The sequence below is a fragment of the Mus pahari genome, chromosome 10 (assembly GCF_900095145.1).
Source record: "Mus pahari chromosome 10, PAHARI_EIJ_v1.1, whole genome shotgun sequence".
NCBI lineage: Eukaryota > Metazoa > Chordata > Mammalia > Rodentia > Muridae > Mus > Mus pahari.
The window spans coordinates 100,460,588-100,485,106 of NC_034599.1; the positions used below are offsets into that span (position 1 = coordinate 100,460,588).

The 24,519-nt window shown below is 39.4% G+C and overlaps 1 protein-coding gene across 6 annotated transcripts in view; it reads right to left on the reverse strand.

Annotated features, from left to right (window-relative positions):
• Dock3 (dedicator of cytokinesis 3) overlaps positions 1–24,519 on the reverse strand; it is a 299,922-nt gene that overhangs the window by 60,649 nt on the left and 214,754 nt on the right. For 5 of the 6 annotated variants that reach the window (XM_029542839.1, XM_021206339.1, XM_029542840.1 and 2 more), the window contains exons 23-28: positions 20,262–20,432; positions 15,630–15,822; positions 11,907–12,034; positions 9,173–9,319; positions 6,861–6,959; positions 696–790 (exon numbers count right to left, since the gene is read on the reverse strand). In XM_029542839.1, coding sequence (XP_029398699.1) covers positions 696–790; positions 6,861–6,959; positions 9,173–9,319; positions 11,907–12,034; positions 15,630–15,822; positions 20,262–20,432 — 833 coding nt within the window. The remainder of the gene's footprint in view (positions 1–695; positions 791–6,860; positions 6,960–9,172; positions 9,320–11,906; positions 12,035–15,629; positions 15,823–20,261; positions 20,433–24,519) is intronic. The other variant, XM_029542837.1, reaches the window with a different exon arrangement.

Consider the following 24,519-nt stretch of genomic DNA (forward strand, 5'->3'; position numbering starts at 1 on the left):
TGGACAAAAACATTTGCAGGTTTTAAGGAAAAAAAGGGTCCTATAAACAGCTCAACATGAAAAAAAATCACATTGCCCTGTTAATATACCTAATATAAATAATTTGACTGCATTGTATAAAACACTAACACAAAAGGCAGATCAGTGAGAGGCAGCAGTAGGCTAATGAGGACAGACCACATAATCTATAGAGGACCGAACAAATGAACAAACGTTACTACCTGTATCACTTGTCTAGTCCTCCAAGACAAAGCACAGCCTGGAAATAGGAATGGTGCAGACAGTCCATCTCTGTACTCAGAAGTGGCCAAAGCTTTGCAGCCAGGGCATAGGGGCTAATTAGCACAAACTCCAGGAGGCAAGTACTGCTTGGTAGATAATACAACCCAAAGCAAGATGGAGCTTTGTCTAAAGCTGCAGAGCAACAGAGGCTAATGGCTCTTGTATTTCGCATCTTTAAGATATCATCTTCTACCCTCAATACTATATATAGGCTCTGCATTTTGATTTATCTTTGACTCATTCCTTTCACTGTCTTTATGGCCAGTGGCCAAATCCTGTAGATTATAACTCCAAATACATTTTCTATTTGTCAACTCCTCTCTCTTCTCAGACTTCCTCTCACTCGCATATACATATTAACCCCTGCTTGAGTAGAGCTCTATGGATGCCACTACAGAGTTCTCCTTACTCACTTGCTTGTCAACAGTCTCATTACCATCCAGTCTCGAGGAAAGACACTCATCTTCATTAGGTTTCTGAACACACAGAAAATCTTCAGCAGAAATTCCTGAATGTTAATAGTAGAAAGTATACTTAGTGTACCGAACAGGCTTAGTTCAATTCCCAATACCACCCCCAAACAAAACCCCAAAACAAAACCAAGCAAAAATCACAAACCCTGTAATAAATCTGTGCCCATGAAAATAATGAAGTGGCTATAACTGATTTAACAACTCAGTATTACATAATTCAAGGAGAATGTGCTGGCTAGTTTTACCAACTTGAGCAGAGTCAGCTTGGAAGAAAGAACCTTAACTGAAGAACTGCTTTGATTAGATTGGCCTGTGGGCATTTTTTAGAATTTTAATTGTTTGATGTGGGAGAGGACTATGCAATTATGGGTGGTGCCACCTCTGGATGGAGGTCTTGGGTTGCTTAAGAAAGCAAACTGAGCAAGCCATGCAAAGTAAGCCACTAAACAGCACTTCTCCAGGGTCTCTGCTTCAGCTCCTGCCTCTAGCTCCTGCTTCGGCTTCCCTTGATGATGGATTGTAACCTGAAAGCTAAATAAACCCTGTTCTCTCCAAGTTGGTGTTGGTCAGTATTTTACCACAGCAACAAAAAGCAAACAAGGGTAAAGCTTTTGGTAAGGAAGTTGATGTATGTCAGGACACACAGAATCTTGTTCCATTTCATTTGTCCCCATCCACATCTTCTCTACCTACTTCAACACTCAACTACAGAACCACATGAGCCACAAAACACCAGGAGCCTAGAAGCCACTGGAATAAAATAGTTTTAGAGCCCCCTAAAAGCCCATTCTCTAGAGAATTGCTATTATTTGACCTGGCAAATTCAGCAGCTCTTTGGACAAGCCTACTTCCAGGGCTTATCTTTATCTAATGTAATTCAGAGCTTATCTAGTTATCCACAGGACATCTGTTGAAAAAAAAAACAGACAGATAATTTAACATTCTAGATACATGATATATTCACATTAGTTGGGACAAAAAGAGATCTGCCAAAAACCTTCAAGGAAATTCTGAAAACAGGTATCTATAGGGACCCGTGAGGAGATATGATATATTCCTTGGATTCTAGAAGGCCACACATATGCTGAGGTGTTCATATTGTCAGAAAAGACCCAAGAAGCTAAAATCTCCCATCTCTGACTGAACAATGAGGTTCTGTACAAACAGAGCTGCAAAGAGAGTTGTAAAATGCTGACATATTAAGGGTGAGCCCCAGGATATACACAGAGCCCTTTAGTTAAGTACACAGAGTTACTGACTTTTGAGCATTTAAGAACATCTTGTCTAATTGTTACAAGATCACTAAAAAATTGGAAACATCTGTGGATACAAACAATATAGAATAAAGAAATTATTCCTGAATTAATGTTCAGGAAAAATCAGTAAAAAAAGAACAATTAGTAAGCAGCATGATGGTGAATGCCTTTAATCCCAGCACTCAGGAGGCAGACACAAGCAGATGTCTTGAGTATGAGGCCAGCCTGGTCTACAGAGTGAGTTCCAGGACAGCTAGAATCCCTATTTCAAAATGAACAACAGACTCTGAGGTGGGAACACTCTGATTTCCAAAGTTGCCATCTTAAACAACTGTTTAGCTTTCCCAAGATATATGGACTAGAAAATACGAAGAGAAACAAATCTAAGGCCATAGACATAGAAAAGGCAAAGAATTTCATTCTGAGTGTATAGAAACCATTTTCAACAAGATAATGGAAGAAAGACTTTCCAAATTTTAGCTCAGAAATGCTAGTCCAGATATAGAAGAGACATTTAGAATACCAAAGAGACAAGTCCAGAAAGAATGTTCCATTGTCATATCATAACCAACCATGAAATAGAAACAACAAAGAAAATACATTGAAAGGAGAAGAGAGGGAAACTGAGCCATGTATGAAGGGGCCCAATCTTCAGTCTGTTTTGCATGAGTATATCAACACATTCCAGTAGTCTGTTGAGGTCTCCTCTTCATTAAATTGTCCTGGCTTCACTATTGGGAATTAACAGTATAAATATAAAGATTTAGTTCTGAACTCTTCAGCTCAGTTTTACTGATTTATGTGTCTATCTTTTTGCTAGTGTTAATTATATATATTTAAGGACAGGGTCTTACTGTTTGGCCTGCCTCTACCCCAAGTGCTGTAACTCACACCTGCACCACCACCAAGCCCCAGCTGCCAGTTTCAGTCCTGATTACTTGTTACTTTGTAGTAAATTCTGAAGGGGATGTAAATCTTCCAATATTATACCTTTTTAACGATGTCCCTTTCAATTCAATAAAACTGCATCAGTCTCTGCCGAAGTGGAGATGGGATTTTGATAGGTCTTACATCAAAACTGACGATCCATTTGGAAAGTACTCCCATCTTAACAACCGAAAAATTTCTACTTCATGAAGACATAGATTATCTTTCCATTTATTTAAGTTTTAACTTTGTTCCTTAATTATTTTATTCATCTTCATATAATACATATATTTTTTTATTTAGTTATATGTATGTGTGTGTTATACATCTGTGCACACACCAGCCAGTTTTTGAATGATTCAGTGAGATTGGCTAGGCAGTGAGCTCATGAGACCCTGTCTCCACCCCCTTAGCATCTGGACTACTGGCATATACCTATACCCAGCTTCTTATGTGGGAGCTGGGACTCCAAAATCAGCACTTTAGACCATGGAATGAGCACTTTGATAGCTGAGCCATTTTCTCAGACCAGAATTATTTTTTCTTATTTCAATTTTATCTTAATACTTCCTAAAGTAAAACTAATAAAAGCTATAATGTAAACTCTTGTACTTGATGCTCAGGACAAGCTACCATTTATCTGCACTTCTTAATACTGTCTTCTCTAATGTCTTAGGATTCCCACTGCTGTGAAGAGACCACGACCAAGGCATCTCTTATAAAAAGAGTTATTTGGTTACTTGTATGAGATGTTTTTGTTTTGTTTTTGTTTTTGTTTTTTTGAGACAGGGTTTCTCTGGCTGTCCTGAAACTTGCTCTGTAGACTAGCTTGGCCTTGAAATCAGAGATTCAGCTGACTCTGCCTCCTGAATGCTGGGATTAAAGGCCATTACCCAGCTAAGGTTGTGAGATCTTTGTCATCATTGGATACCTTAGAGTTTTTAGTATGTAAAGTCATGTTATCTGCAGGTAGACATATTTTTACTTCCTTTTTTTTTTTCTTTTTCTCTGAGACAGGGTATCTCTGGGTAGCCCTGGCTGTCCTGGAACTCACTTTGTAGACCAGGCTGGCCTCGAACTCAGAAATCCACCTGCCTCTGCCTCCCAAGTGCTGGGATCAAAGGCGTGCACCGCCACTGCCCGGCTTTACTTCCTTTTTAATTGACATGGTTTTTAATATTTTTTCCCCTCAAGCCTAGTTACTTTAGGCAAGTTCTTCAGCACTGATGATAAATATCAGTGGCTGCTCAAAGACAAGGAAAGCAACACCAGAATCGTAGTTCTGTGGCAATCAGTATGCTATAAATGTATACACCCTCACACATACACATTCACACACATGCACAGATATACACATCTGTGTTTATATAAGTGCACAGATATCACATACACACATTTATGTGTGTGTTTTTGAACATGTTTTACTCATCTGCTCTTTGTTAGATTTGTTCTGTCTCCTATGTTAGTATTTTCTGACTATAAGGGCAAGAGGTCATTTTCTTGGCCTCAGTAAGCATTTAAAACTCTGGTCTTGCTCTTAGTCTTCATTATTTTATGGCAAATTTTAAATTGATAACTTGATCTTGCTAGTTGTAATCTTGTAAGAAGAATACAGTCAAAGAAACACCAGCCTATACTCTTTAAAAGTAAGAATTTTAAGGCTGGGAAGTTGAGTCAGTGTACAAAGTGCTTGCTGTGCAATCATGGGACCTAAGCTGGGCTTCCATAATCCATGAATTACTGTGTGTGTGATCCAATAGTTCCTACATTAAAGATGAGTCGGCAAGACAGAGACTCCCTTGAGGGTCTTGGGTCAACTATCATAGTGTGCACAATGAAAGCACATGAGCAGCACTGTTTCAAGGCAAGGATGGACACTGAAGTTGTCCTATGATCCACAGGCATGCTACAACACAGGCATGCCCCCTTGCCAAATGAACACACATACAAAAGCACACATCTCTTACACACAAATAAATATAAATGACAGCCAAATAATCCTGTCATAAAGAACACGTAAACAGAAGATCTCCAAGTTTAATGTAGTAGACTGAACGTGTTCTCTCTCTCTCTCCCTCTCCCCCTCCCCCTCCCCCCTCTCTCTCTTTGGTTTTTCGAGACAGGGTTTCTCTGTATAGCCCTGGCTATCCTGGAACTCACTCTGTAGACCAGGCTGGCCTCAAACTCAGAAATCTGCCTGCCTCTGCCTCCCAAGTGCTGGGATTAAAGGCGTGCGCCACCATGCCCGGCTCGAACGTTCTCTTATTCATGCATCTTTTCAGCACTTTAAAAATGATAGTCAAGGGAGTAAAATATAGGTGTTCATAGAGATAAATAAAACAGGAGAGAAAACAGTAATCAAATGAAGTCAACAAATATGAAAAATTTACAAGGGAGAGATTGGGGCTAGAGAGATGGATTTGTGGTTAAGAGCACTTACTACCCTTCCACAGGATCCAAGTCCTGTTCCCAGCATCCATGCAGGACAGCTTAGAGCTAGCTACCCTCATTGCCACCTCTAAGGGACCCAGTACCTCTAGACTCTGAGTGCACCTGCACAAATATGCAAGTACCCCTTCATAATTATAAAAGAAATCGTGGTGACTGACCAAACAGACGAGAAATTTCAATCCCTGAAAATATGGGGCCTTTGGAGATTAGAGCAATAGGAAACAAGAGAACAACAGGAACCAAGACTTTTAGAAGGAACACAACTTGAGGTACTACCAGACACTTCTGTGGGAGGAAAATTAGTTTCAAGTATCTCTGGATCCCTTCTACTATCTCATGTCAGAGCCTCCTATGCTATCAGAAAACTGACAAGTATATCTGGAGTTGGGTAATCACTCTGTTTTAAGTTACCAAAAAAATGGGTTTCATTATGACATTTTAAAAGATATAGATCCCTGAACTTGTCCACCACTGTATTACTCCATCTTGTTTCACATCATTTACTTCTGGTCTTTGTCCCACTCTCTCCACCAGCTTTCATACATGTACATATGCATATACATGTACATATACATATGTGTGGGAAATATCACACTTATTATTTATTTGTGTGAAAGACACAAATTATTTTTTTCAAGTCCAACAGTGCAATTAACACAAGCCCTGGTGGCAACTAAGATTTCAAATGAACAGCAATAGACTTTACTTTTAGATACATACTGACATCGAGGAGTCTCTATATAGGAGTAAAGTCTTTAATACAAAAGACAGAGAATGGGCTCCATGGTGGCAGAATGTCCTGTGATCTCATCTTTTAGGAGGTATGAGGTATTACTATGATATGCAAGTGACGTGGATCTGAATAAAAGCAGAGCACAGACCCACATCTGCAATGGTCTGATGCACACACAAACCCTGGCAGTCTATGAGGAGCTGACGCTCAGCAAGGGCAACCTTCTCCTGTTGGCTGGACTCTAGATTCATTTCTTGGTATCACCTACCCCTCATTGCGTCAGATTCAATGTCTGACAGCTCAAGGTAAGAAGGGTGTACCCTGGCTAGGGGTATTTTCCAGAACTACATTCAAATAAAGAGACCTTATCAGGATTATCATAAGTATAGCTATTAAAGTAGAAAAGCCTGGTTTACACAGAATAAAACATAAGAAAGGGAGAGTACTGACTTTCTAATCCAGCACGCTTCAGGCTATTCTCTAATAGAGGGAAATGTTCACAAGGCTGCTATCAGTTACAGAAAAAATTTCAAGTATTAGCCTGAGGTCAGGCTATGTGAAGGGCACTGCCAGATTTCCACTTCTAAAGATCATATACTCAGTATAAACTGGGCTGCTGAATCCAGTAACGTGGGCAGTGATGGCCACCTGAACGCAAACCCTGTGTGAGAGAGAAGTCTATGGGCAGTTGTGGCTGCCTACTTCCTTTCCCGGGGGAAAGCCAGTGCTGTTACATACCTTTAGTTCATCTTTACTCTGAAAGTTGTCTAAGAGGTGTTGGAAATGGGTATCACACATCTGACGGAGCAATGAGAGGAGGCAGGACACATATTCACCCTGGGGACCAAGCCAAACAAAAACAAAACCAAAAACACTTAGCACAGCCAGTCACAAGGGTTCTGTTTTTTCAAATTACAGAGGGGTAAAAAGAGAAGGGAGGGTTTGAGATGGCCCCAAATGTTCATGAAGAATGGTGACAACTGTGTTCCTAAAAATGAACTTTCTTCTTAGGAGCACTTTGGAGTTTTAATAAAGTTTTTGTAGCACAGAATTATTGAAAAACCTTCACTTCAATATAGAGTATTGCAAAATAAAATATCATTTTCTTTACAGCAATATTTTGGCTAAATAGTCTCTTACTGTCAGAATACAATACTGAATCTGGACCATCTGTGGGGGAAGAGCAGCTGAACTGGAAAAATGGATGTAAGTGATCAAAAGAAAGGCAAAGGAGTTGAAACTGATCTTTGGGAGGGAACAGGCTATGAACTTCAAAACATATTTAAGTATAATCATGAAGTATATTTTTAAAAGCCAATGGAATATACTACAAACAAAACAAAACAACAACAAAACACCAGCTTTAAGGACTGTAAAGGCCGTGTTATGGCAATTACTGGTATGGTTCTCAAAAGACTGTTTCCTCAGAAAAAGTATTTTACCTATATGATTTTCAAGTGTTTCTAAACTCAAGGGAATTTGATAATAGTCTTTTAATATATTGAATCCTTTCAAGAGCCTTGAAACTACACAAAATCTTCACATGTATATGAACTTCAGTTTTATCTGAAAATGGGCATAAGAAGTCATAATTTGCTGTAAAGGCTAGATGAGTGAGTGTGTGTGTGTGTGTGTGTGTGTGTGTGTGTGTAGCACTGAAGCACAAAGTCCAATACATAGAAGGTACCCAACAAGTTATAGTTATAATAATCTACAGAAATGAATGACTTCATTAGTAACATTTGTCAAATGTTAAAGCAGGGTCAGACCCCTAGCCAAGGGCTGTGTAATTAGTGTTGATTAGAAGGCATGCCAGAGTATATAATAATTTTACCTACATTGAAAGTGACCTTAACAGGGGCTCTCAAACAAAAATCTCAGTACATTTTTCTTAAAGGATTTTACATGCTGTGATTCTTTTGTTGATCATCAAGGTCATTACTGTTGTAAGTTGAACATCTAGATCTCTCTTCAAGACAGTCCATTTTAAAAGAACTGATTCTACATCCAGTTATCAGCTCAAAATTCTTTTACTTAAGCTTCATTCATCTCTACTTGAATTTCTGACATATTGATGACAAATTAAAATTCTCCATCTGAAATCTTTGGTATTGAATTTATTGATGTTTTCTTTAGGATCTGTTTTAGAACAGATGAACTGTCTGATTTTCAAGACTGACAGTCTGTCTACTTCTTACTATGGAATATCATAGACCTGTGCAATAAATAGGACAATGCCTACAGTGAAAAAATTATTAAGTCTTATGTTTTTCAGAGGAGACACTTTTCCCAGGCCAAATGTTCCAGAATACATGTTCACCCTGACATGCTAGAGCCTGGCTTGGTCCCAGAAATGACTTTTTCAAAGAGTTTTATAATCTCTTATCTTCCAACTGAAAGTGCTCACACAAACTGTTTATCATGGTACCATGGGGGCTTTAAAATTCACTCTGGATATGCATGTGGGGTCTGGTGCCAAAGGGTCTGTCTCTCTGTCCCTTCTGAGATGCTTTCCCAGTTTGTCCCCCCCCACCCCCAATTAGGACCTCCTATAAAAGTATTATTCAACAACACTACTGAAATTCTACCACATATTTTTCTTGATGTTAAAAATTTAAATACAAATACTATATACTAAACCAACTAATTTGTAGACTCAAGAAAACTCTGAGACAATTATTCTGTCCTGTATCATGTAGGAGAGCTATTGGAGGTTTCCTTCAGGAGACGGCCTTTAGCCTCAACTCATAGCTTTGTTGTAACACTGCACTGCTTCACTCAATATTTATAACAAGGGACTTGGTTTAAAGGCAAAGACCAACAGAAACTATGGTAGAGAAATCACCCAAGAAGCATTTCTTGAACCTTCACTAAAATAGAACTTTCAGAGTGGAGAGAAGGGGAGTATGAGTCAAGAAGGAAGAGGGTAACGTGCTGACCACCATGCAGGGAGGAGACTGAGATGAAAATGTGGGGTGGTGAGATGGGAGTAATGTAAGGAGCCCCAGGTTAGAAAAGAAAGCAAGAACACCTGAGTGTTAGTTACTAACAGTGATCTCGGCTGTGCACTGCGGGCACCGCTGCCCTCTTACCGCCTCCTGAGCATGTGATTTACTCATGATGGTGAGGAGAGTCTGTAGGAGAACATCCAGGAGGCTTTCTACCATCATCTCTACCTCCTCCATGACATCTGCCTCCTGGAGTGAGCATGAGAGAGAACACCATTAGGATCAGGCTAAGCAGATGTTCAGGAGCAGAACTAACTAAGCCATGTCAGGAGTGATCTAATGCTGATCTTGTAGACTCACCAACATGGAGTGTGAAGGGAATCCAGGACAATGGCTTTGGTAGCAGGTGAGGCATGCCTGCCTCGCCAGTACAGGGATGGTGGCTGTGGCCTTGCCTTTACTAATATCAGTCACAAATTTCAATCTCAGGCAGACACATTAATTTTAATTTTGACATGCAGAACAGAGATGAATGCCCTGAGTTAAAAGGTTTTCCTTGATTTCCCCAGTGTAGTGAAGAGAAATCATGACTCTACTGACACTGAGAAATGATGAAGTTTGAGAAATGGCAAAGCTATACACACACACACACACACACACACACACACACACACACACGCTTTCTTGATTTTTGCAAACCCCTTCTGTGGCCATTTCTAGTTCCTCAGTCTGTTGTGATTCTCAGTCCATCTGAAAGACTCTATTCTCAATCCATATATCTCTGACAGCTTTATAAAAGTAGAACATAGCCTTCTCACTATAGGCTACTTCCCAGTTACTAGAATTTTAGGACAGTTTGTATTACCCTTTTATAGACATCACATACTCATTTCAAATTTTGTAGGGTAGCTTTAATTATCTTCAAAAGAGATTCCCATTATCCCTTCTCCAAAATATACTGTAAAATTTTATTCTCTGTGTCTATGTGATCTCTGTGTGGTGTACATGTATGCAGGTGCACACAGCTGGTGTGAACACACGTGGAGTTCAGAAGTCGACATTAGACATCTTCTATTGTTCTCTACACCACTGCCATCAATATCATCATTATTATTGGAGACCAAGTCTTCAGCTAAACCTGGCCATTGAATTTTATCCAGAACGGCTGGCCATCAAGACTCCTGGATCTTTCCTATCCCTCCATTCATTCTCTCCCAGTGTTGGGGTATAGACACATACACCATTGTGCAAGGGTTTGATATGGATGCCAGGGATCCAAATGCACATCATCCTTATGCCTGCAGAGCAAGCACTTTAAACACTGAGCCATCTCCCCAGCCCTTCAAAATATTTGTACAACTACTGATGATAATTCTCATCCTCTATCCATCCAAATGTTACCATCATTAAACATTTACTATGTGCCACTCACTGTTTGAGAACCTGACGATACTGAGATGGACTAGAAAGGCTTATCTCTGATCTCACAGAGGTGAAATTTCATCTTCCTTTTACCCATCCACCAAATATAATTATATTCTTCCCCACGTCACCCGAGGACTTGGCTCTTGGGGCTAAATTAATCAAAGTGATTTTTAATAATCTTTGATACATGTTTGAACAATTGTAGCTAATTAATTTTATTCAATCTACTCCCCCAAATGCAACCAAACTACATCTTTTAGGTTTTTCACTGGTTTTCATTTTTCCTTTATTTTTTAAACCCCTCTTCAATGTATTCCCTTCTTTTAGCTTCCAGACATATGACCTTGGACTACTGTAGACATTATGTGCTTGGTGTGGCTTCTAAGAAGTCTGGTGGGAAGGAGCGTTGCCGGATCTTATCTGGAGCAAAGAGCAAACAATAGGGTTGCTAGAACCATCTCAGTCACTTTCCCACAAGTTGGGTCTCTGTTATTAGAGGGTGCTTTAGTTCTGGACACTAGAGATCCTTTTTCAGTTTCTGTCTTTTGCCCAAATGAAGCATGCCTTTGTTTTAGGTGCCTCTTTTACTCCACCTAAGTAATCAGGTTTGGTAAATATAACCCGAGTCATATCCTTCATTTTAAATGCACTTTAAATTCTATTCTGGGAGCATTAACTTAAAAAAATTATAATAAAATCCATGCTTGTTTTTCATTCTCTTTATACCTTCCCTATAGTCTTCCAGTTTTCTATAATACACATTTCTTCTATTATCAGCATATAAAATAAACAATATGAAAGCAAATACTATTTTCATTCATGCCTCTGCTTTTCCTCTACCCCAATCTCTCTCCTTCTACCGCATACTTCCTTAAAGAGAAAACAGATAAGAACATGGCTGAAGACTGCTGTCTAAGGATCCACTCTACGTCTTACAGGTACAACACTCTTATGGATAGCAGATAGCTACTGCAAATCCCGACCCCATCTCACCAGACGTAAGGATATCATAGGTAGAACCAAACTATCTGAAAGCTGAAAGTCTGAATAAACAAGATCCCCCCACTAGTCTGGGTCTGCCTCCTGGTATTTGTACTTAAATCCTACGAAAACTCCCAGGAATCCAGAGTTAGTCCCTTTTGATAGAAAAAGAAGATGGAATGGGGCTGGCCTTTCTGATACTGTGGGAAATGATTGATCTGTGTACATTTATAGTAGTCTAACTATTAACATACCAAGGATGTACTGTACGAGAAACTTGCTAGGCATACACATTCATTTGGGCACTTGCTTTTCATCAATAAAGACATCTGACTGAGAAGTACACAAAGTGGCCATTGTTTGTCTGCTTCTGACTACAGTAACATAAGATCAGGGCAGAGGTAAATGGGGAGGGCTGTGGGGTCACTACCAGAGAGCTGGTCTTGACGATGGAGAAGATGCTGCCCAGAATCCCTGAGCAGATTAGCAACTCTTTCTGTTGCCTCAGGTGAAGATGAATGTGATGAAGAACCACAGGAAGTAGGATGCGGCGGGATTCTAGGAAAGAAAACAGAGATGGGGTTATTCATTGGGGCAAAGCTAGCTACTGATAGAAGATAGCAGCATTGTGGGACCTGAAGGAGATGGGATTAAGATCAGAGTCATAGTAGAGGTTACCCGCTTCCAAAAGTCTAAAAGTCTTGTGCGTAGAAATTATAAGGCATGCTATGACACAGTTTCTCCATCTTTTTTCCTTCATTTTTATTTTAGACCCCTACACTAATGGCATGTAAATTATAAGATTTAAGTACAAATTTTCTCCCACATGATATCTTTTTAATGTTTAGACTTCAAGTTAAAAGCAGTTTGTAGAGAAAAAAATCTGTGTGTCACATTTATCATGAACCACAATGGCTAGATTTGTAGGCTTACTGACAATTACTAATTGCTTCTTTTCTTTTTAAAAAAATTTTTTTTAAATTTTTTTGTTTTTTGTTTTCTTCAAGACAGGGTTTTCTCTGTGTAGCCCCGGCTGTCCTGGAACTCAGAAATCTGCCTGCCTCTGCCTCCCAAGTGCTGGGATTAAAGGTGTGCGCCACCACCGCCCAGCGACCAACTGCTTCTCTTCATGCCATGTCTTTGAAGCCTGTAACTTCTACCCTAGCATGTATTTAACATGTCAAACCATCTGGCATATCTCTTTTGGGTCATGGTCTTTTTAGACTGCTTTTGGTATGTTCCCAACAATGAATGGAATAGGAGTATCATGTTAGCTTGTCATAGCCTTTGATAACTAGTGAGCTCTTATACCAACCCAACTGCATATATTAAAATACCTTTCTTTTCTTCATCATGTTATCAGAATAGCATTTCAAGAATAAGAAATCATGTTTGGAACCCTAATTCAGACAGGCTGAATTATATTCAAGCTCCCTTACTAATTCATTTCCAGTTCTTAAGCATACTGACTCCTCTTCTGACAGACTTGGTTTTCCTTGTATAGAATGGTTTGCTAGTGGCCTCTCTTACTAAGTAGAAGTGTGAACACGTTTCTGGCATCCTAAACTTTTGTGATAGTGACTGTGCACCCCTGCAGATACTGTCTTACCTGTCCATAGTAATTCAGATTATCAATAACACAAGTCATGGAAAATATAATTTATTGTTTATATTTGACCAAATTTAACCACTTCATATAAACTTCAGAAATAATTTCTTTCATTTTTATCAAGCATATGGGTGTTTTGTCTGCATACCACATATATACAGTACCCACAGAGGTCAGAAGAGGGCACTGGGTTTGTTGGGACCGGAATTACAGATGGTTGTTGCTGGAAACTGAACCTAGATCACCTGGAAAAGCAGTTAGTGTTCTTAACCAGTAAACCATCTCTCTAGACCCCAGAAATAAAAAAGTTAAACTAAAGATCAATTATATGACATATAAGAGTTTTGACACTGTTTTGTCAAATACGATGTTAAAAAATAACAGCATGACAGCTGTTCTATATTTTAAAGGATGTTGAAAAAAAAGAGTTAATTACTGTATTTTAGATCAAAACACAAATTACAGTAGAATTTATAACAACCAATTCCTGCTTTCAGATAGAATAGCAGTTGTTAGAACATGCCAAAGACAGTTGGTATGCTCAGAGAATAAAGAATTGTTTATATGACATCACTGGTTGAAAGCCTATTTTAGGGAAGATGCTATAATGTGAACATTAAATCAGAACAAAATGCAAATGAAAACTTGGTGGTGGATTATCATAAAATTTAAATACATAGTCCAACATTACATGGGTTTTCTTAAGTGATTGTGTCAAGCAGCTGAACACATACAAAAATAACAAAAGTAAAAATATCAGTGAGAGCAGGGGGCTGTTTTATTTTCTGTATTTTGAAAGCAGCTATTTGAGACAGTGCATAAAGAAAGAGTTGTAAGCAGTGAATTTTGTGAGAGTGTCCAAATCACTGGTAACACCTTTCAGTCTGAGGCAGGAGGAAGTTGTTTATCATCACCAGGTCCTGGAGAAGGGCTGATTTCCTCAATGGCAATGTCACTCATCACTGCTCGACACTGCTCCAGCTTATGTAGTAGGAGCAGCTCTTAGCATCCCAAGTGTACACAGCACTGAACTATCAGCTTGTTCTTAGGCTTTGAGGTCAAAATTTAAAAATTAATATGCAAAATTGTAGTTATGAAAATTCAGATAACTTTTTTTTGCTGATGCTTCCAATTTGTTCTTGTGCTTGGCAATTTTCTAGAACACTGGTATCCTACTTAGAGAATCAGGCTCCTATTTGATGGTGCTGTAGGTTGAAATTGATCATAGCAATATAGCTTCAAGGATAAATCTGAAGTCTCTTTCTGAAAGGTATCCTGGACTCCTGAAATATCAGTTAGTCCTGACTGCCTAGGGACTATAAAAGTTTTTCTGTCCACTTCCCTCTTAGGTGGGGAGGGGGTGAATGAATATATATCTGACTGGTGAGCCAAAGACAAGTGAGCACAGAGTTTCCCAGATCCCCTTTCAGGGCCTTTTTAACTGTTGGTTTATCCTTGTCTTCTTTGACTGGGCACTTTTCTTTTGTCCTCTCTCCTTCCCTTTGTCCTCTCATCTGACTAGTGTTGAGACAGGATTCCATAGCCAGCATATGGCTGTACCTATGCCTGGAGACCAAGGGCCGCCAACTACATATTGTATGTTTATGTCCTTATTGAATTCATACATCAAAACTTAATCCCCAGTGTGACAGCATTTGAAGTGGGTAACTTCCCAGTGATAAAGTCATGAGTAACTTATCCTCATTAATGAAATTAGTACCCCACCTCCTCTTGAGACAGGGTCTCACTGTATAGGTTTGCCTGGCCTGAAACTTGCTATGTAGATTATAGTGGTCTTGACTGCACAGAGATTTGCTTGTCTCTGCCTCCTAAGTGCTAAAATTAGAAGTATGTGCCACCTCACCTGGCTGAGACTAATGGCCCTTTGAAAGATATCTCAGAGAGTTTTCTTGCTCTTTCTGCTAAGTGATAAAACAGAGAAGAGAGATATCTATGAAACAGGAAGTAGATTCAACTAGATATCAAACCTACTTGTACCTTGATCCTGGACTTTCAAATCTTTAGAACTGTAAAAATTAAGTATTTGTGCTTTTTTGTTTTATTTGTTGAGACAGGGTTCCATGTAAGCCAGGCTAACTGCAAACTTCCTATGGAGCCAAGGACAGCTTTTATTTTTCATATGCTGAGTTATAGGCATGTGTCCTAGTTAGGTGTATATATGACAAAGTCTTACTATGTAGCTCAGGCTGGCTGGTAACTTACACAGATCCATCTGCTATCACACCCACACTATTCGCTGTTTTAAAGCCACCTAATGTATGGAATTTTACAGTCACAGCATGAACACCAACACAGCCCCTTATGAGCTGGCCCTAAGGTATGGGCTCCTAAGAGTAAATTGTGAGAATGGCAAGCAGGTCTAAATCTTGGCTGAATTTCTCATATACTTTACTAAAATCACTACACTTTCGGAATCTGATTTCTTACATTATGGTTGTTAAACTGAAACTTTGGACTGTTTAAACTTTGGCTACCACCCAGGAAGGGAAGAAATAAAATCTGACTCTTTTAAACTTAATTTACCAGAAAATGAAAATAGGCGACTATCCACTGTCCTGGCGATGGACTGCAGCTTCACCACATCCATTGACTGCCCGATGTGCACAGTGCTCGGCATGCTTCCCAGTGTGCCCCTCACAAACTCTGCCACCTCTTGCACAGTAAACATTTGTAGCAGCTCATCAAAGATGGTGGGAAAGGAATTGAGTAGTGCAGCCTGTGGAAGCAAGCAAAGCTGTGGTGAGCTCAGAGTCTGCCTGGTGCTTAGCGTATAGGTTCAAAGGTGTGAGCGTGAAAGCTTCAGAAGGCACTGCAGCAGCCCTGCCTTGAGAGGCGTCTTCTCTGACCCTAGAATCTACTCAGCCCTATAGGACTCTGAAGAGCATGGGGGAAGGAAATTCAAACTAAAACAAGGGATTTTCACTAGGGCTCAGGCCACTGAAACTTTCATAACTTACTCAGGAATTTGCAGGCAATAGAAGGAAGTACAAGGAGAAATTTACACAATGTAGCTTAAGAGAAATAGCTATTTTCTTCATAAAATGGATTTAAAAATTTTAGTTTATAACTTAGCTCTTGACTTCTCAATTTTGGTTCCCAACACAAGCAACCTCTAAGAAAGGGAAAAGGAAGCAAACGCTGAGTGCCTGCAAGCAGAACCAGCTAGACTCCATTGATAGCAGGGACCCAGTTTCAAGAATGGGCTAAGTTTCCAGGGATAGTGATATCTGTATATAATCATGCAACCTGAAGAATATGTATATTATTTTCTTACATGTGATCTCTGGCAGTCTGTCTGACATATACATTCAGAAGTATGAGAAAAATATGGGTTCATTCCATTATAATCTCTTGAGTCCCACTGATAATGCAGACTAAGAATTCAGAGACTCACATGGCCCAAACATGGAGGCGAGTAGGGAGGAAAAGGATGAAAGGGGGAAAGGGAGAGGGAGAAAGAGAGAAAACCTATGTGCCCTTAGGCTTCTAGATCTGAGCCCTGGAAGGAAGATGTGGTCTCTTGAGGAAAATGTAATCATGTATTTTAATGAAGTGGGAAAGCACGATGGCATTAGTAGTTTTATTTATTTAAATTACATTTATTTATTCATGCACTGGGGGAGCACATGCCCATGTGGAGGTCAGAGGACAACTTAGGGGAGCTGGTTCTCTCATTTCACCACGTGGGACCCGAAGATCACACTCAGGCCATCAGGGCTAGCATCATGAGCCTTTGCCTGCTGAGCCATCTTGCTGCCCCAATCTGATAATACTGATCCGTAACTTTTGAGAGGCAGAACACTATAGGAGAAAAATAATAGATTTTTATATTAGACACGTATGAGTTCAAATTCCAGCTTTAAGCCAGCTGTGATGTTTCATGTCTGTAATTTTAGCTGTTCAGGAGGTTGAGGGAGGTGGTGGCAACTTTAAGACCAACCTGGAAGACACAACAAAACTCAATATAAATAAATAAAATTTTAGTTTTGTCATTTGCCTGCTATATGTTTGATGAGTTGCCCTAATCCTTGGTTTTTCATCTATAAAATGGGGATAATGTTATTGTTGGCATATGGGAAAAACTAGGTGCATTGATTCCAGTAGAGTGGCTAGAACACAATAGATCTTCAATAAATGCTATGTTAATTGTCAATTTCTTCAAGTCTAGGATCACCTGGGAGATGGGTTGCTAGTCATGCCTGTGAGAGATTATCTTAATTCTGTTAATGGACGTAGGAAGACCCATCTTTATTGTACACAGGACTGTTTCCTGAGGAGGGGATGGACCCTGGACTGCATAAATAAAGAGAACTGAGCAACAGCATGCATTCACTGCTCACTGCTTCCTGACTGGGCATATCATGTGACCAGATGCTTCAGTCTCCTGTCGCCTCGACTTCCACTATGGTGAACTGCACCTTTAACTAACGAGCAGAATAACCTCCTTCTCCTTTAAGTTGCTACTGTGATATTTTACCACAGCAGCAAGAAACTAAGATGAGCTGTCTCTTATTTTCTTCCTGTAGTTATTGAAAGCATTTTGAGGGAAATTTCCTGTACTTCTTAGTCTTCTTATACCACTAATACAAATGAGATTTTAAAAGGGAAACAGAGTGGCACCTGAAGAATAGAAGGTAAAAGCTCCCTTTTAACAAGTGAGCTGGGGTTAGGAGAGGATGTTTCCTTAAATGATTTATCAGGTAGTAGATAATGGTGCAATGAGTGAAAATTTATGCCATGGGAAAGGCCTGTATTACTGTCCTTTATGTTAAAGCCAGACTAAAGTGTAAAATTCGTATGAATTTTATCTTCAGGCTAACACTTCCATGAAATATCAGGGAAATTGTTTTACAGTCAAAACCAGCACACAACATATAAGCAATTCAGATACAAAAGACAAAATGGGTGGGGGTGAGTATGTCTCACTAAATGATTTCTTCGCTTAAATGGCAAACCTTCTTGCAATTATGCCCCAGGACAGAAAGACACACTCTCCCAATTCTGATAGTCACGATCAAAGATGAAAAGTCTAACCGAACAGTAAAATTTCCAAGAGTTCTGAAACTCATGAAACATAAGCTTGGCAGCAAAGAATAAGATGTGAGCCCTGAACATATCTAAGCTGACTCCAGGTTTACTAGACAGGTCTAAGCCATCTGTCCCGATGTAATAGGAATACCACTGTAGTACAAAAGCGCTGCCAAACGCCCAGAAAGACCATCTACTCTGCTCTGCTAGCTACTTTCAGTCTCCCTGTAAATAATTTTTGGCTGGGGAAAGATGGGTCATGATTAAGCAGTAGGCATCCTTGGCCCCTATTAGACTGCAGCAAAGTTAGGGAGAAAACGAGTTTCTTGTGGTACTTCTGTGAGATCATGGGAGGAGCTTCCTTGGAGTGGCTCTTGAAAGCCTTGAGGATTCTTTTATGACATGTAGCTGCCAAAGATCACCCAGTCTCTAGCCAAGGAACCTAAAGGCAATTCCTGGACATCAAGAGATAATATAGAGGCAAGTGAAAGACAAAAAACAAAAACGAAAAAAAAACAACAACAACCCCCCCCCACATACAATTCTACACTAAACTGAGATATACACTCTCACTAATACCACACAATAACATATCATAACAGAATGGGTAGACATTAAGAAGCTGTCTCATCTCTGCTGACACTTTTTGGCATAATTAGCTTCAAGATGTCAAAGAATTATAATCCATGAAATAAACGTGTACTAATATAAGGGAAAATAACACCTATGTGGAAGGAGTAATGAATATATGATTTATTATAGCATAAGTTGGCTTGGTAAAGGTAATAGACTAGCTGGTTAGGAAACTTTGATATGAAGAAGAAAATTTCTTTTTAATACTGATATTCCTAACAGAATCTACCTCTAATTCTTAGTCAATGTATTCAATTATTCCCATTAGCTTTCAATCTATCCCATTCTTAAAATCTGTAATAGACAAGTTATGATTAAAAATAAACTAGGGGGCTGGTGAGATGGCTCAGTGGGTAAGAGCACCCGACTGCTCTTCTGAAGGTCCAGAGTTCAAATCCCAGCAACCACATGATGGCTCACAACCATCCGTAACAAGATCTGACGCCCTCTTCTGGAGTGTCTGAAGACAGCTACAGTGTACTTACATACAATAAATAAATAAATCTTTAAAAAAATAAAATAAAATAAACTAGGAAATAAAGTACCCTATATATTTTAAATATTCCCTATTAATATGATATTCACAACTATAATAATGATAAGTAAAAAATTTGGTCTAAAGAGAATAATAAAAAATTTCTGCTGCTCTCCTAGTATACAGCCACTAAACTCTTTCATACCTCATACTGAAGCAAGTAAAGGCAGCATTATTTTTTTCTACAAAACATTTCCTTACAAATCACCTCATTCCCAACACAAAAAAAATCTTGTCACGTTTCTTTACTTCTGGAAATCAGGACAAAGAAATCACCTGCTCTGACAGAGTCCCAGCAGCAACAGTTCCTCCACAGTCAGTAGCTGTGGATGTCTGCTCCAGAATGTGACTGTTAATAGTAAGGCATGGGTGGAGGAGAGCCTAGGGGGTCCGACCCCTACTACTAAACTACTTGTTACTAATAGCTTCAGAGAAGAGGGGAAGTCACTGTCTCCAGTTGTGTACTCCACCAGGCAGTGAAAGACAGTTCCAATCCAATGTCACACAGATGGGTCAAGATTAAAGTAAATGGGCCACAAAACCAAAACAAAAGTCAAGAATCTTGGAAAAGGAGTGGTAGGGAAGAGTTGTTAAGAATGGAAAGAAGATAAAAGAGGGTTGGGGAGGGGCTGGTGAGATGGCTCAGTGGGTAAGAGCACCCGACTGCTCTTCTGAAGGTCCAGAGTTCAAATCCCAGCAACCACATGGTGGCTCACAACCATCCTTAACAAGATCTGACTCCCTCTTCTGGAGTGTCTGAAGACAGCTACAGTGTACTTACATACAATAAATAAATAAACCTTAAAAAAAAAAAGAGGGTTGGGGAAAGCAATCAGAAGTTATATGTGAAATTGTCAAAGAAATAATTTAATTTAGAGAATCCCCCAAACAACACAACACAACGCAACACAACACAAGAGTAGGAATAAACCTCATACTATTTCGCACAATTCACAGACCTGAGTGAAGAGGAGTGTTTCTGAGTTTCTACTGTCCAGACTCAGCACAAACCGAATGGACTGGAAAAGTTCCTGGATGCTTGACCGGAACTGCTCCTCTTCCATCCCACAAGTGGCTCTGGAATACAGGCTTCGTGACTGCACAATGAACTTGAAAAGGTACTCCAAGGCCTAGAAATGTGGGAGGAAATGTAGTGGAGGGGCATTGAAGATGGTCAGAAACTCACATAATAGGAATGTAAGTGCAAACAAAACAAAAACTAAATCCAAACAAACAATAAAACCCCCCAAAAAACAACCAACTCCCTCAAAAACAAAAACTAAACCAAATCAAAAACAAATTCAGGTGACAGGTGATTCCAAATACGAATAGGCACTTTATTTTTAATAATCCTTTTTTTTTTTTTGGAATTGAAACAGGTTCTCTGCAGGAGCAGCCAGTGCTCTAACAACTGAGCCATCTCTCCAGCCCCTCTATTTTTTTTTTTTTTTTTTAAGGAGAGAAAATGCAAAATCCCATGCAAGAATATAGTTTAACTACATTTTTTTCTTTCTTTTTTTAAGTGGGGTCTTGCTATATGTCCTAGGCTGGCCTTAAACTCACAAGTCACCTGCAAATCCTCTGGAGTGCTGGGATTATAGGTATATGCCAACACACCTGGTATAACTATCTTTGAGTTTATTGTAAGAAGGTGTGGTAGTTTGAATATGCTTGGTCCATGGGAAGTGGCACTATTAGGAGGTGTGGTCTTGTTGGAGGAAATTATGTCACTGTGTAGTGGGCTTTGAGAGTTCCTAGTGCTCAAGCTCTACCCCATATGGAGGAACCCTCCTCCTGGCTACCTGTGGACAGTCGTCTCCTGGATGCCTTCTGATCAAGATGTAGAACTCTCAGCTCCTTCTCCAGCACCATGTCTACCTGGATGATATCATACTTCCTTCCATGATGATAATGGACTGAACTGTAAGCCAGCCCCAATTAAATGCTGCAATAGAAACCCTAACTAAGACAGACGGGAAGGATGTTTAAGGAGTCTCCTGCAATCTTACATTCTAGGTGGGGTCTGAAATAGGGACTTCTACCTTATAGAAGGTCAAAGAAATCTGGACTAGTCCTAGGTTACACAGCAGCTAGTATGCCTGACACATACAGTTCCTTCTAGCCATGACATTTGCCATTAACAATTTATGAGTAACACAGAAGACAGTGTTCTCAAAAAATGACTTAAGAGCAAAATGTGATTATGATGGATCCTTGAAATTTGGTTGATGCTTATCAACAGAGTAATTCTCCTTTAAGAGAATAGACTCAAGTCCTAAGACTGTTTTCTAATTAAAGAAATGTTATATTACCTCAGATAATAGAAAGGTTAAGACAGTGAATCCAAAATAAAAAAAAAAGAAAAGAAAAGAAAAACCCAGTTACTTGAAGTACATAGAAGAAAACAGCTCTTAGCCTCTTTTTAGAATCTACCTGTCAGGTTTAGCACAGAAAATTCAGTTTGTATAGGTGACTTTTAGTTTAGAAAACTGTTGTTCTCTGATCTCCACATGCACATTCCACGCACATCCCAAATAAACACATAAATGTAACTTGATTTTTTTAAAGGATGTGAAAGAAGCAAGTCAGATAAAGACTTGTCTCCTTTATTTATTGGTTGCTGCCACAGACGGGGCTACCCCTGATGCCATGCCTTCTTTGCCATGGTGAACAGGATTCCTCTGAGCTATTAGCCAAAATAAATTTTAATTGGGTACTTGACCACAACAATGAAAAAGTAACAAAACCAGTGGCCTCATACAGTGTGAGAACCCTGCTCCGGCAGCCTTTCAACATCTAGTGATCAGAGAGCCAGAAAAGTCCCTTACTTTATAAACCCAGCTAGACACTTGCAAGCTACATTGTTATGTCTACATTTTAGTAATTACTCATGCCTGTGCAGCAGAAAATACAAAATACCAATTTTATATTTTCTCAAAAAATTACATGCTTAGGGTAGAATGTTAGCCCATTAAGTGTTTTACTGTCAGATGCCTAACTTCAGGAGGCAAGTGATTATGTAGAACATGGCAAACAGACAGAACTTAAAAAAAAATGAAACCATTAGATAGCTATTATGTTATATCTAGTTATATATTACACATATCTTGAATTTTAAAAAGAAAATATCTTCTTATCACTACTATTTGTTTAGCTGTTTGCTTTTCAGTCAGAAATGTACTCAGAAGGCTAGAATCTAATAGTAAAGTTGCCAGCAATTTTCACAGATGATGGATTAGTTCTCTTACTAAGTTCTATGATATAAAATAGTGCCCAAAGGAACAAAGGATAGTGCCAAAAAGGTCCTGTGCCACCTGGACATAGGTAAGAAAAACAAGCCTACTTTAAATCTATTACGACCTGATTTCCCCCTTTCTCACTCCTGATAACTAGCTTCCTACCTCTGAGATCACAAGATAAGAGTGTGTAAGTGAAGGCTACATCTTAGGATATTTGTTTAAGGTTCAACAGGCTGTTCCCAATCCCGTTTGGAGAAAATGAAGCATTAGCTGAGGCTAAAGCATATACCTTGTCCTCATTTTACTCAATAAATGTGAAAGGAGAGAAGACTGTGAACGTTTTTACAACTCTCTCTCTCTCTCTCTCTCTCTCTCTCTCTCTCTCTCTCTCTCTCTCTCTCTCTCTGTGTGTGTGTGTGTGTGTGTGTGTGTGTGTAGAGGTAATGTATGTATGATGTATATACACACCTGTGTGCATGTGTAGAGGCTAGAGACAAGGTCTCTCATAGAAACTGGAGGGAGGCTGGCAGCAGAAAATCCCTAGTGGTCCTCATTTCTGCCTACTGTAGAGCTAGGCTTATAGGCATACTTGGGACAAGTCAAGCTTCTTGCATGCTAGGATTCATACTCAGGTCCTCATGCTTGCATAGAGAGCTCTGGTCCACTGAGCAATCTCTCCATCCCCTATCACAACTGTCTTATCAACAATAAGGTTCACTATACCTATTTCCTCCCTGCTAAGGAAGTGATGCAGTGCTCAGCAGTGGAAAGTATGCTACATTTGTGGAACCCCTTGTCAAAAGTCATCCCCATAGGAGGAACAACAACATGAACTAATGAGTATCTCGGTAGCTCCCTGGGACTAAACCACCAACCAAAGAAAACACATGGAGGGACTTGTGGCTCCAGCTGCATATGTAGCAGAGGATTTCTTAGTTGGTTATCAATGGGAGGAGAGGCCCTTGGTCCTGTGAAGGTTCTATGCCACAGTATAGGGGAATGCCAGGGTCAGGAAGCCAGAGTGGGTGGGTTGAGGAGCAGGGGGAGGGTGGAGGGGATAGGGAATTTTCAGAGAGGTACTAGGAAAGGGGATAACATTTGAAATGTAAATAAAGAAAATATCTAATAAAAATAAATAAAAAGAAAAGCAAAAAAAAAAGTCATGCTCATATCCTATTTGAAAGATACTTGCTCAGTCATTTTATTGTCACTCTACTCACAATAACTTGGGAATGGAAACATCTTAAATGTCCTTCAGTTGATGAATGGATAATGAAAATGTGGTGCATACACATAATGGAATACTATTGAGTTATAAGAATAAAGAAATTTGCAAGTATATAGAGGGAACTAGAAAATATAACTGGTGAGGTAACCTAGACTCAGAAAAACAAAGACCTAATTTTGAATATTTAGATGTTAGTATGTAACCTGGGAGTAACTAAAACCCAGGAAAAACAAATTATGAGGGAGATGACTTCTTATAAATGCTTTCTTTTATAAAAACTGCCTGGTGATGGTCTCTTCAATAGCAAAGGGTAGTAGGAAACTGGTGGTATGAGAGAGAAATGAGAAAAATAGGAAAGGAGACTTTAACTGCAGAGGAGAAGGGCGGAAAGATAAATAACAATAAGGACATTTGCCAATGTGTAACTTTATTTTGTGTTTACTTAAACAGATATAGACACACACACATGCATGCATGCAAGCATGTGTATGGTTTGTACCTGCCAGCATGTGTGTTTAATAGAGTTATGCCATGTGGTGATTTGAATAAGAATGGTTCCCATGGGCTCATATATTTGAATGCCTAGTCACCAGGCAGTAGCACTATTTGAAAGGATACCCATGAAAGGATACAGGTACAGAGACAAAATTTAGAGCTAAGATGAAAGGATGGACTATCCAGAGTCTACCCCATCCGGGAATCCATCCCATCATCAGTCACCAAACCCAGATACTAATGCACATGCCAGCA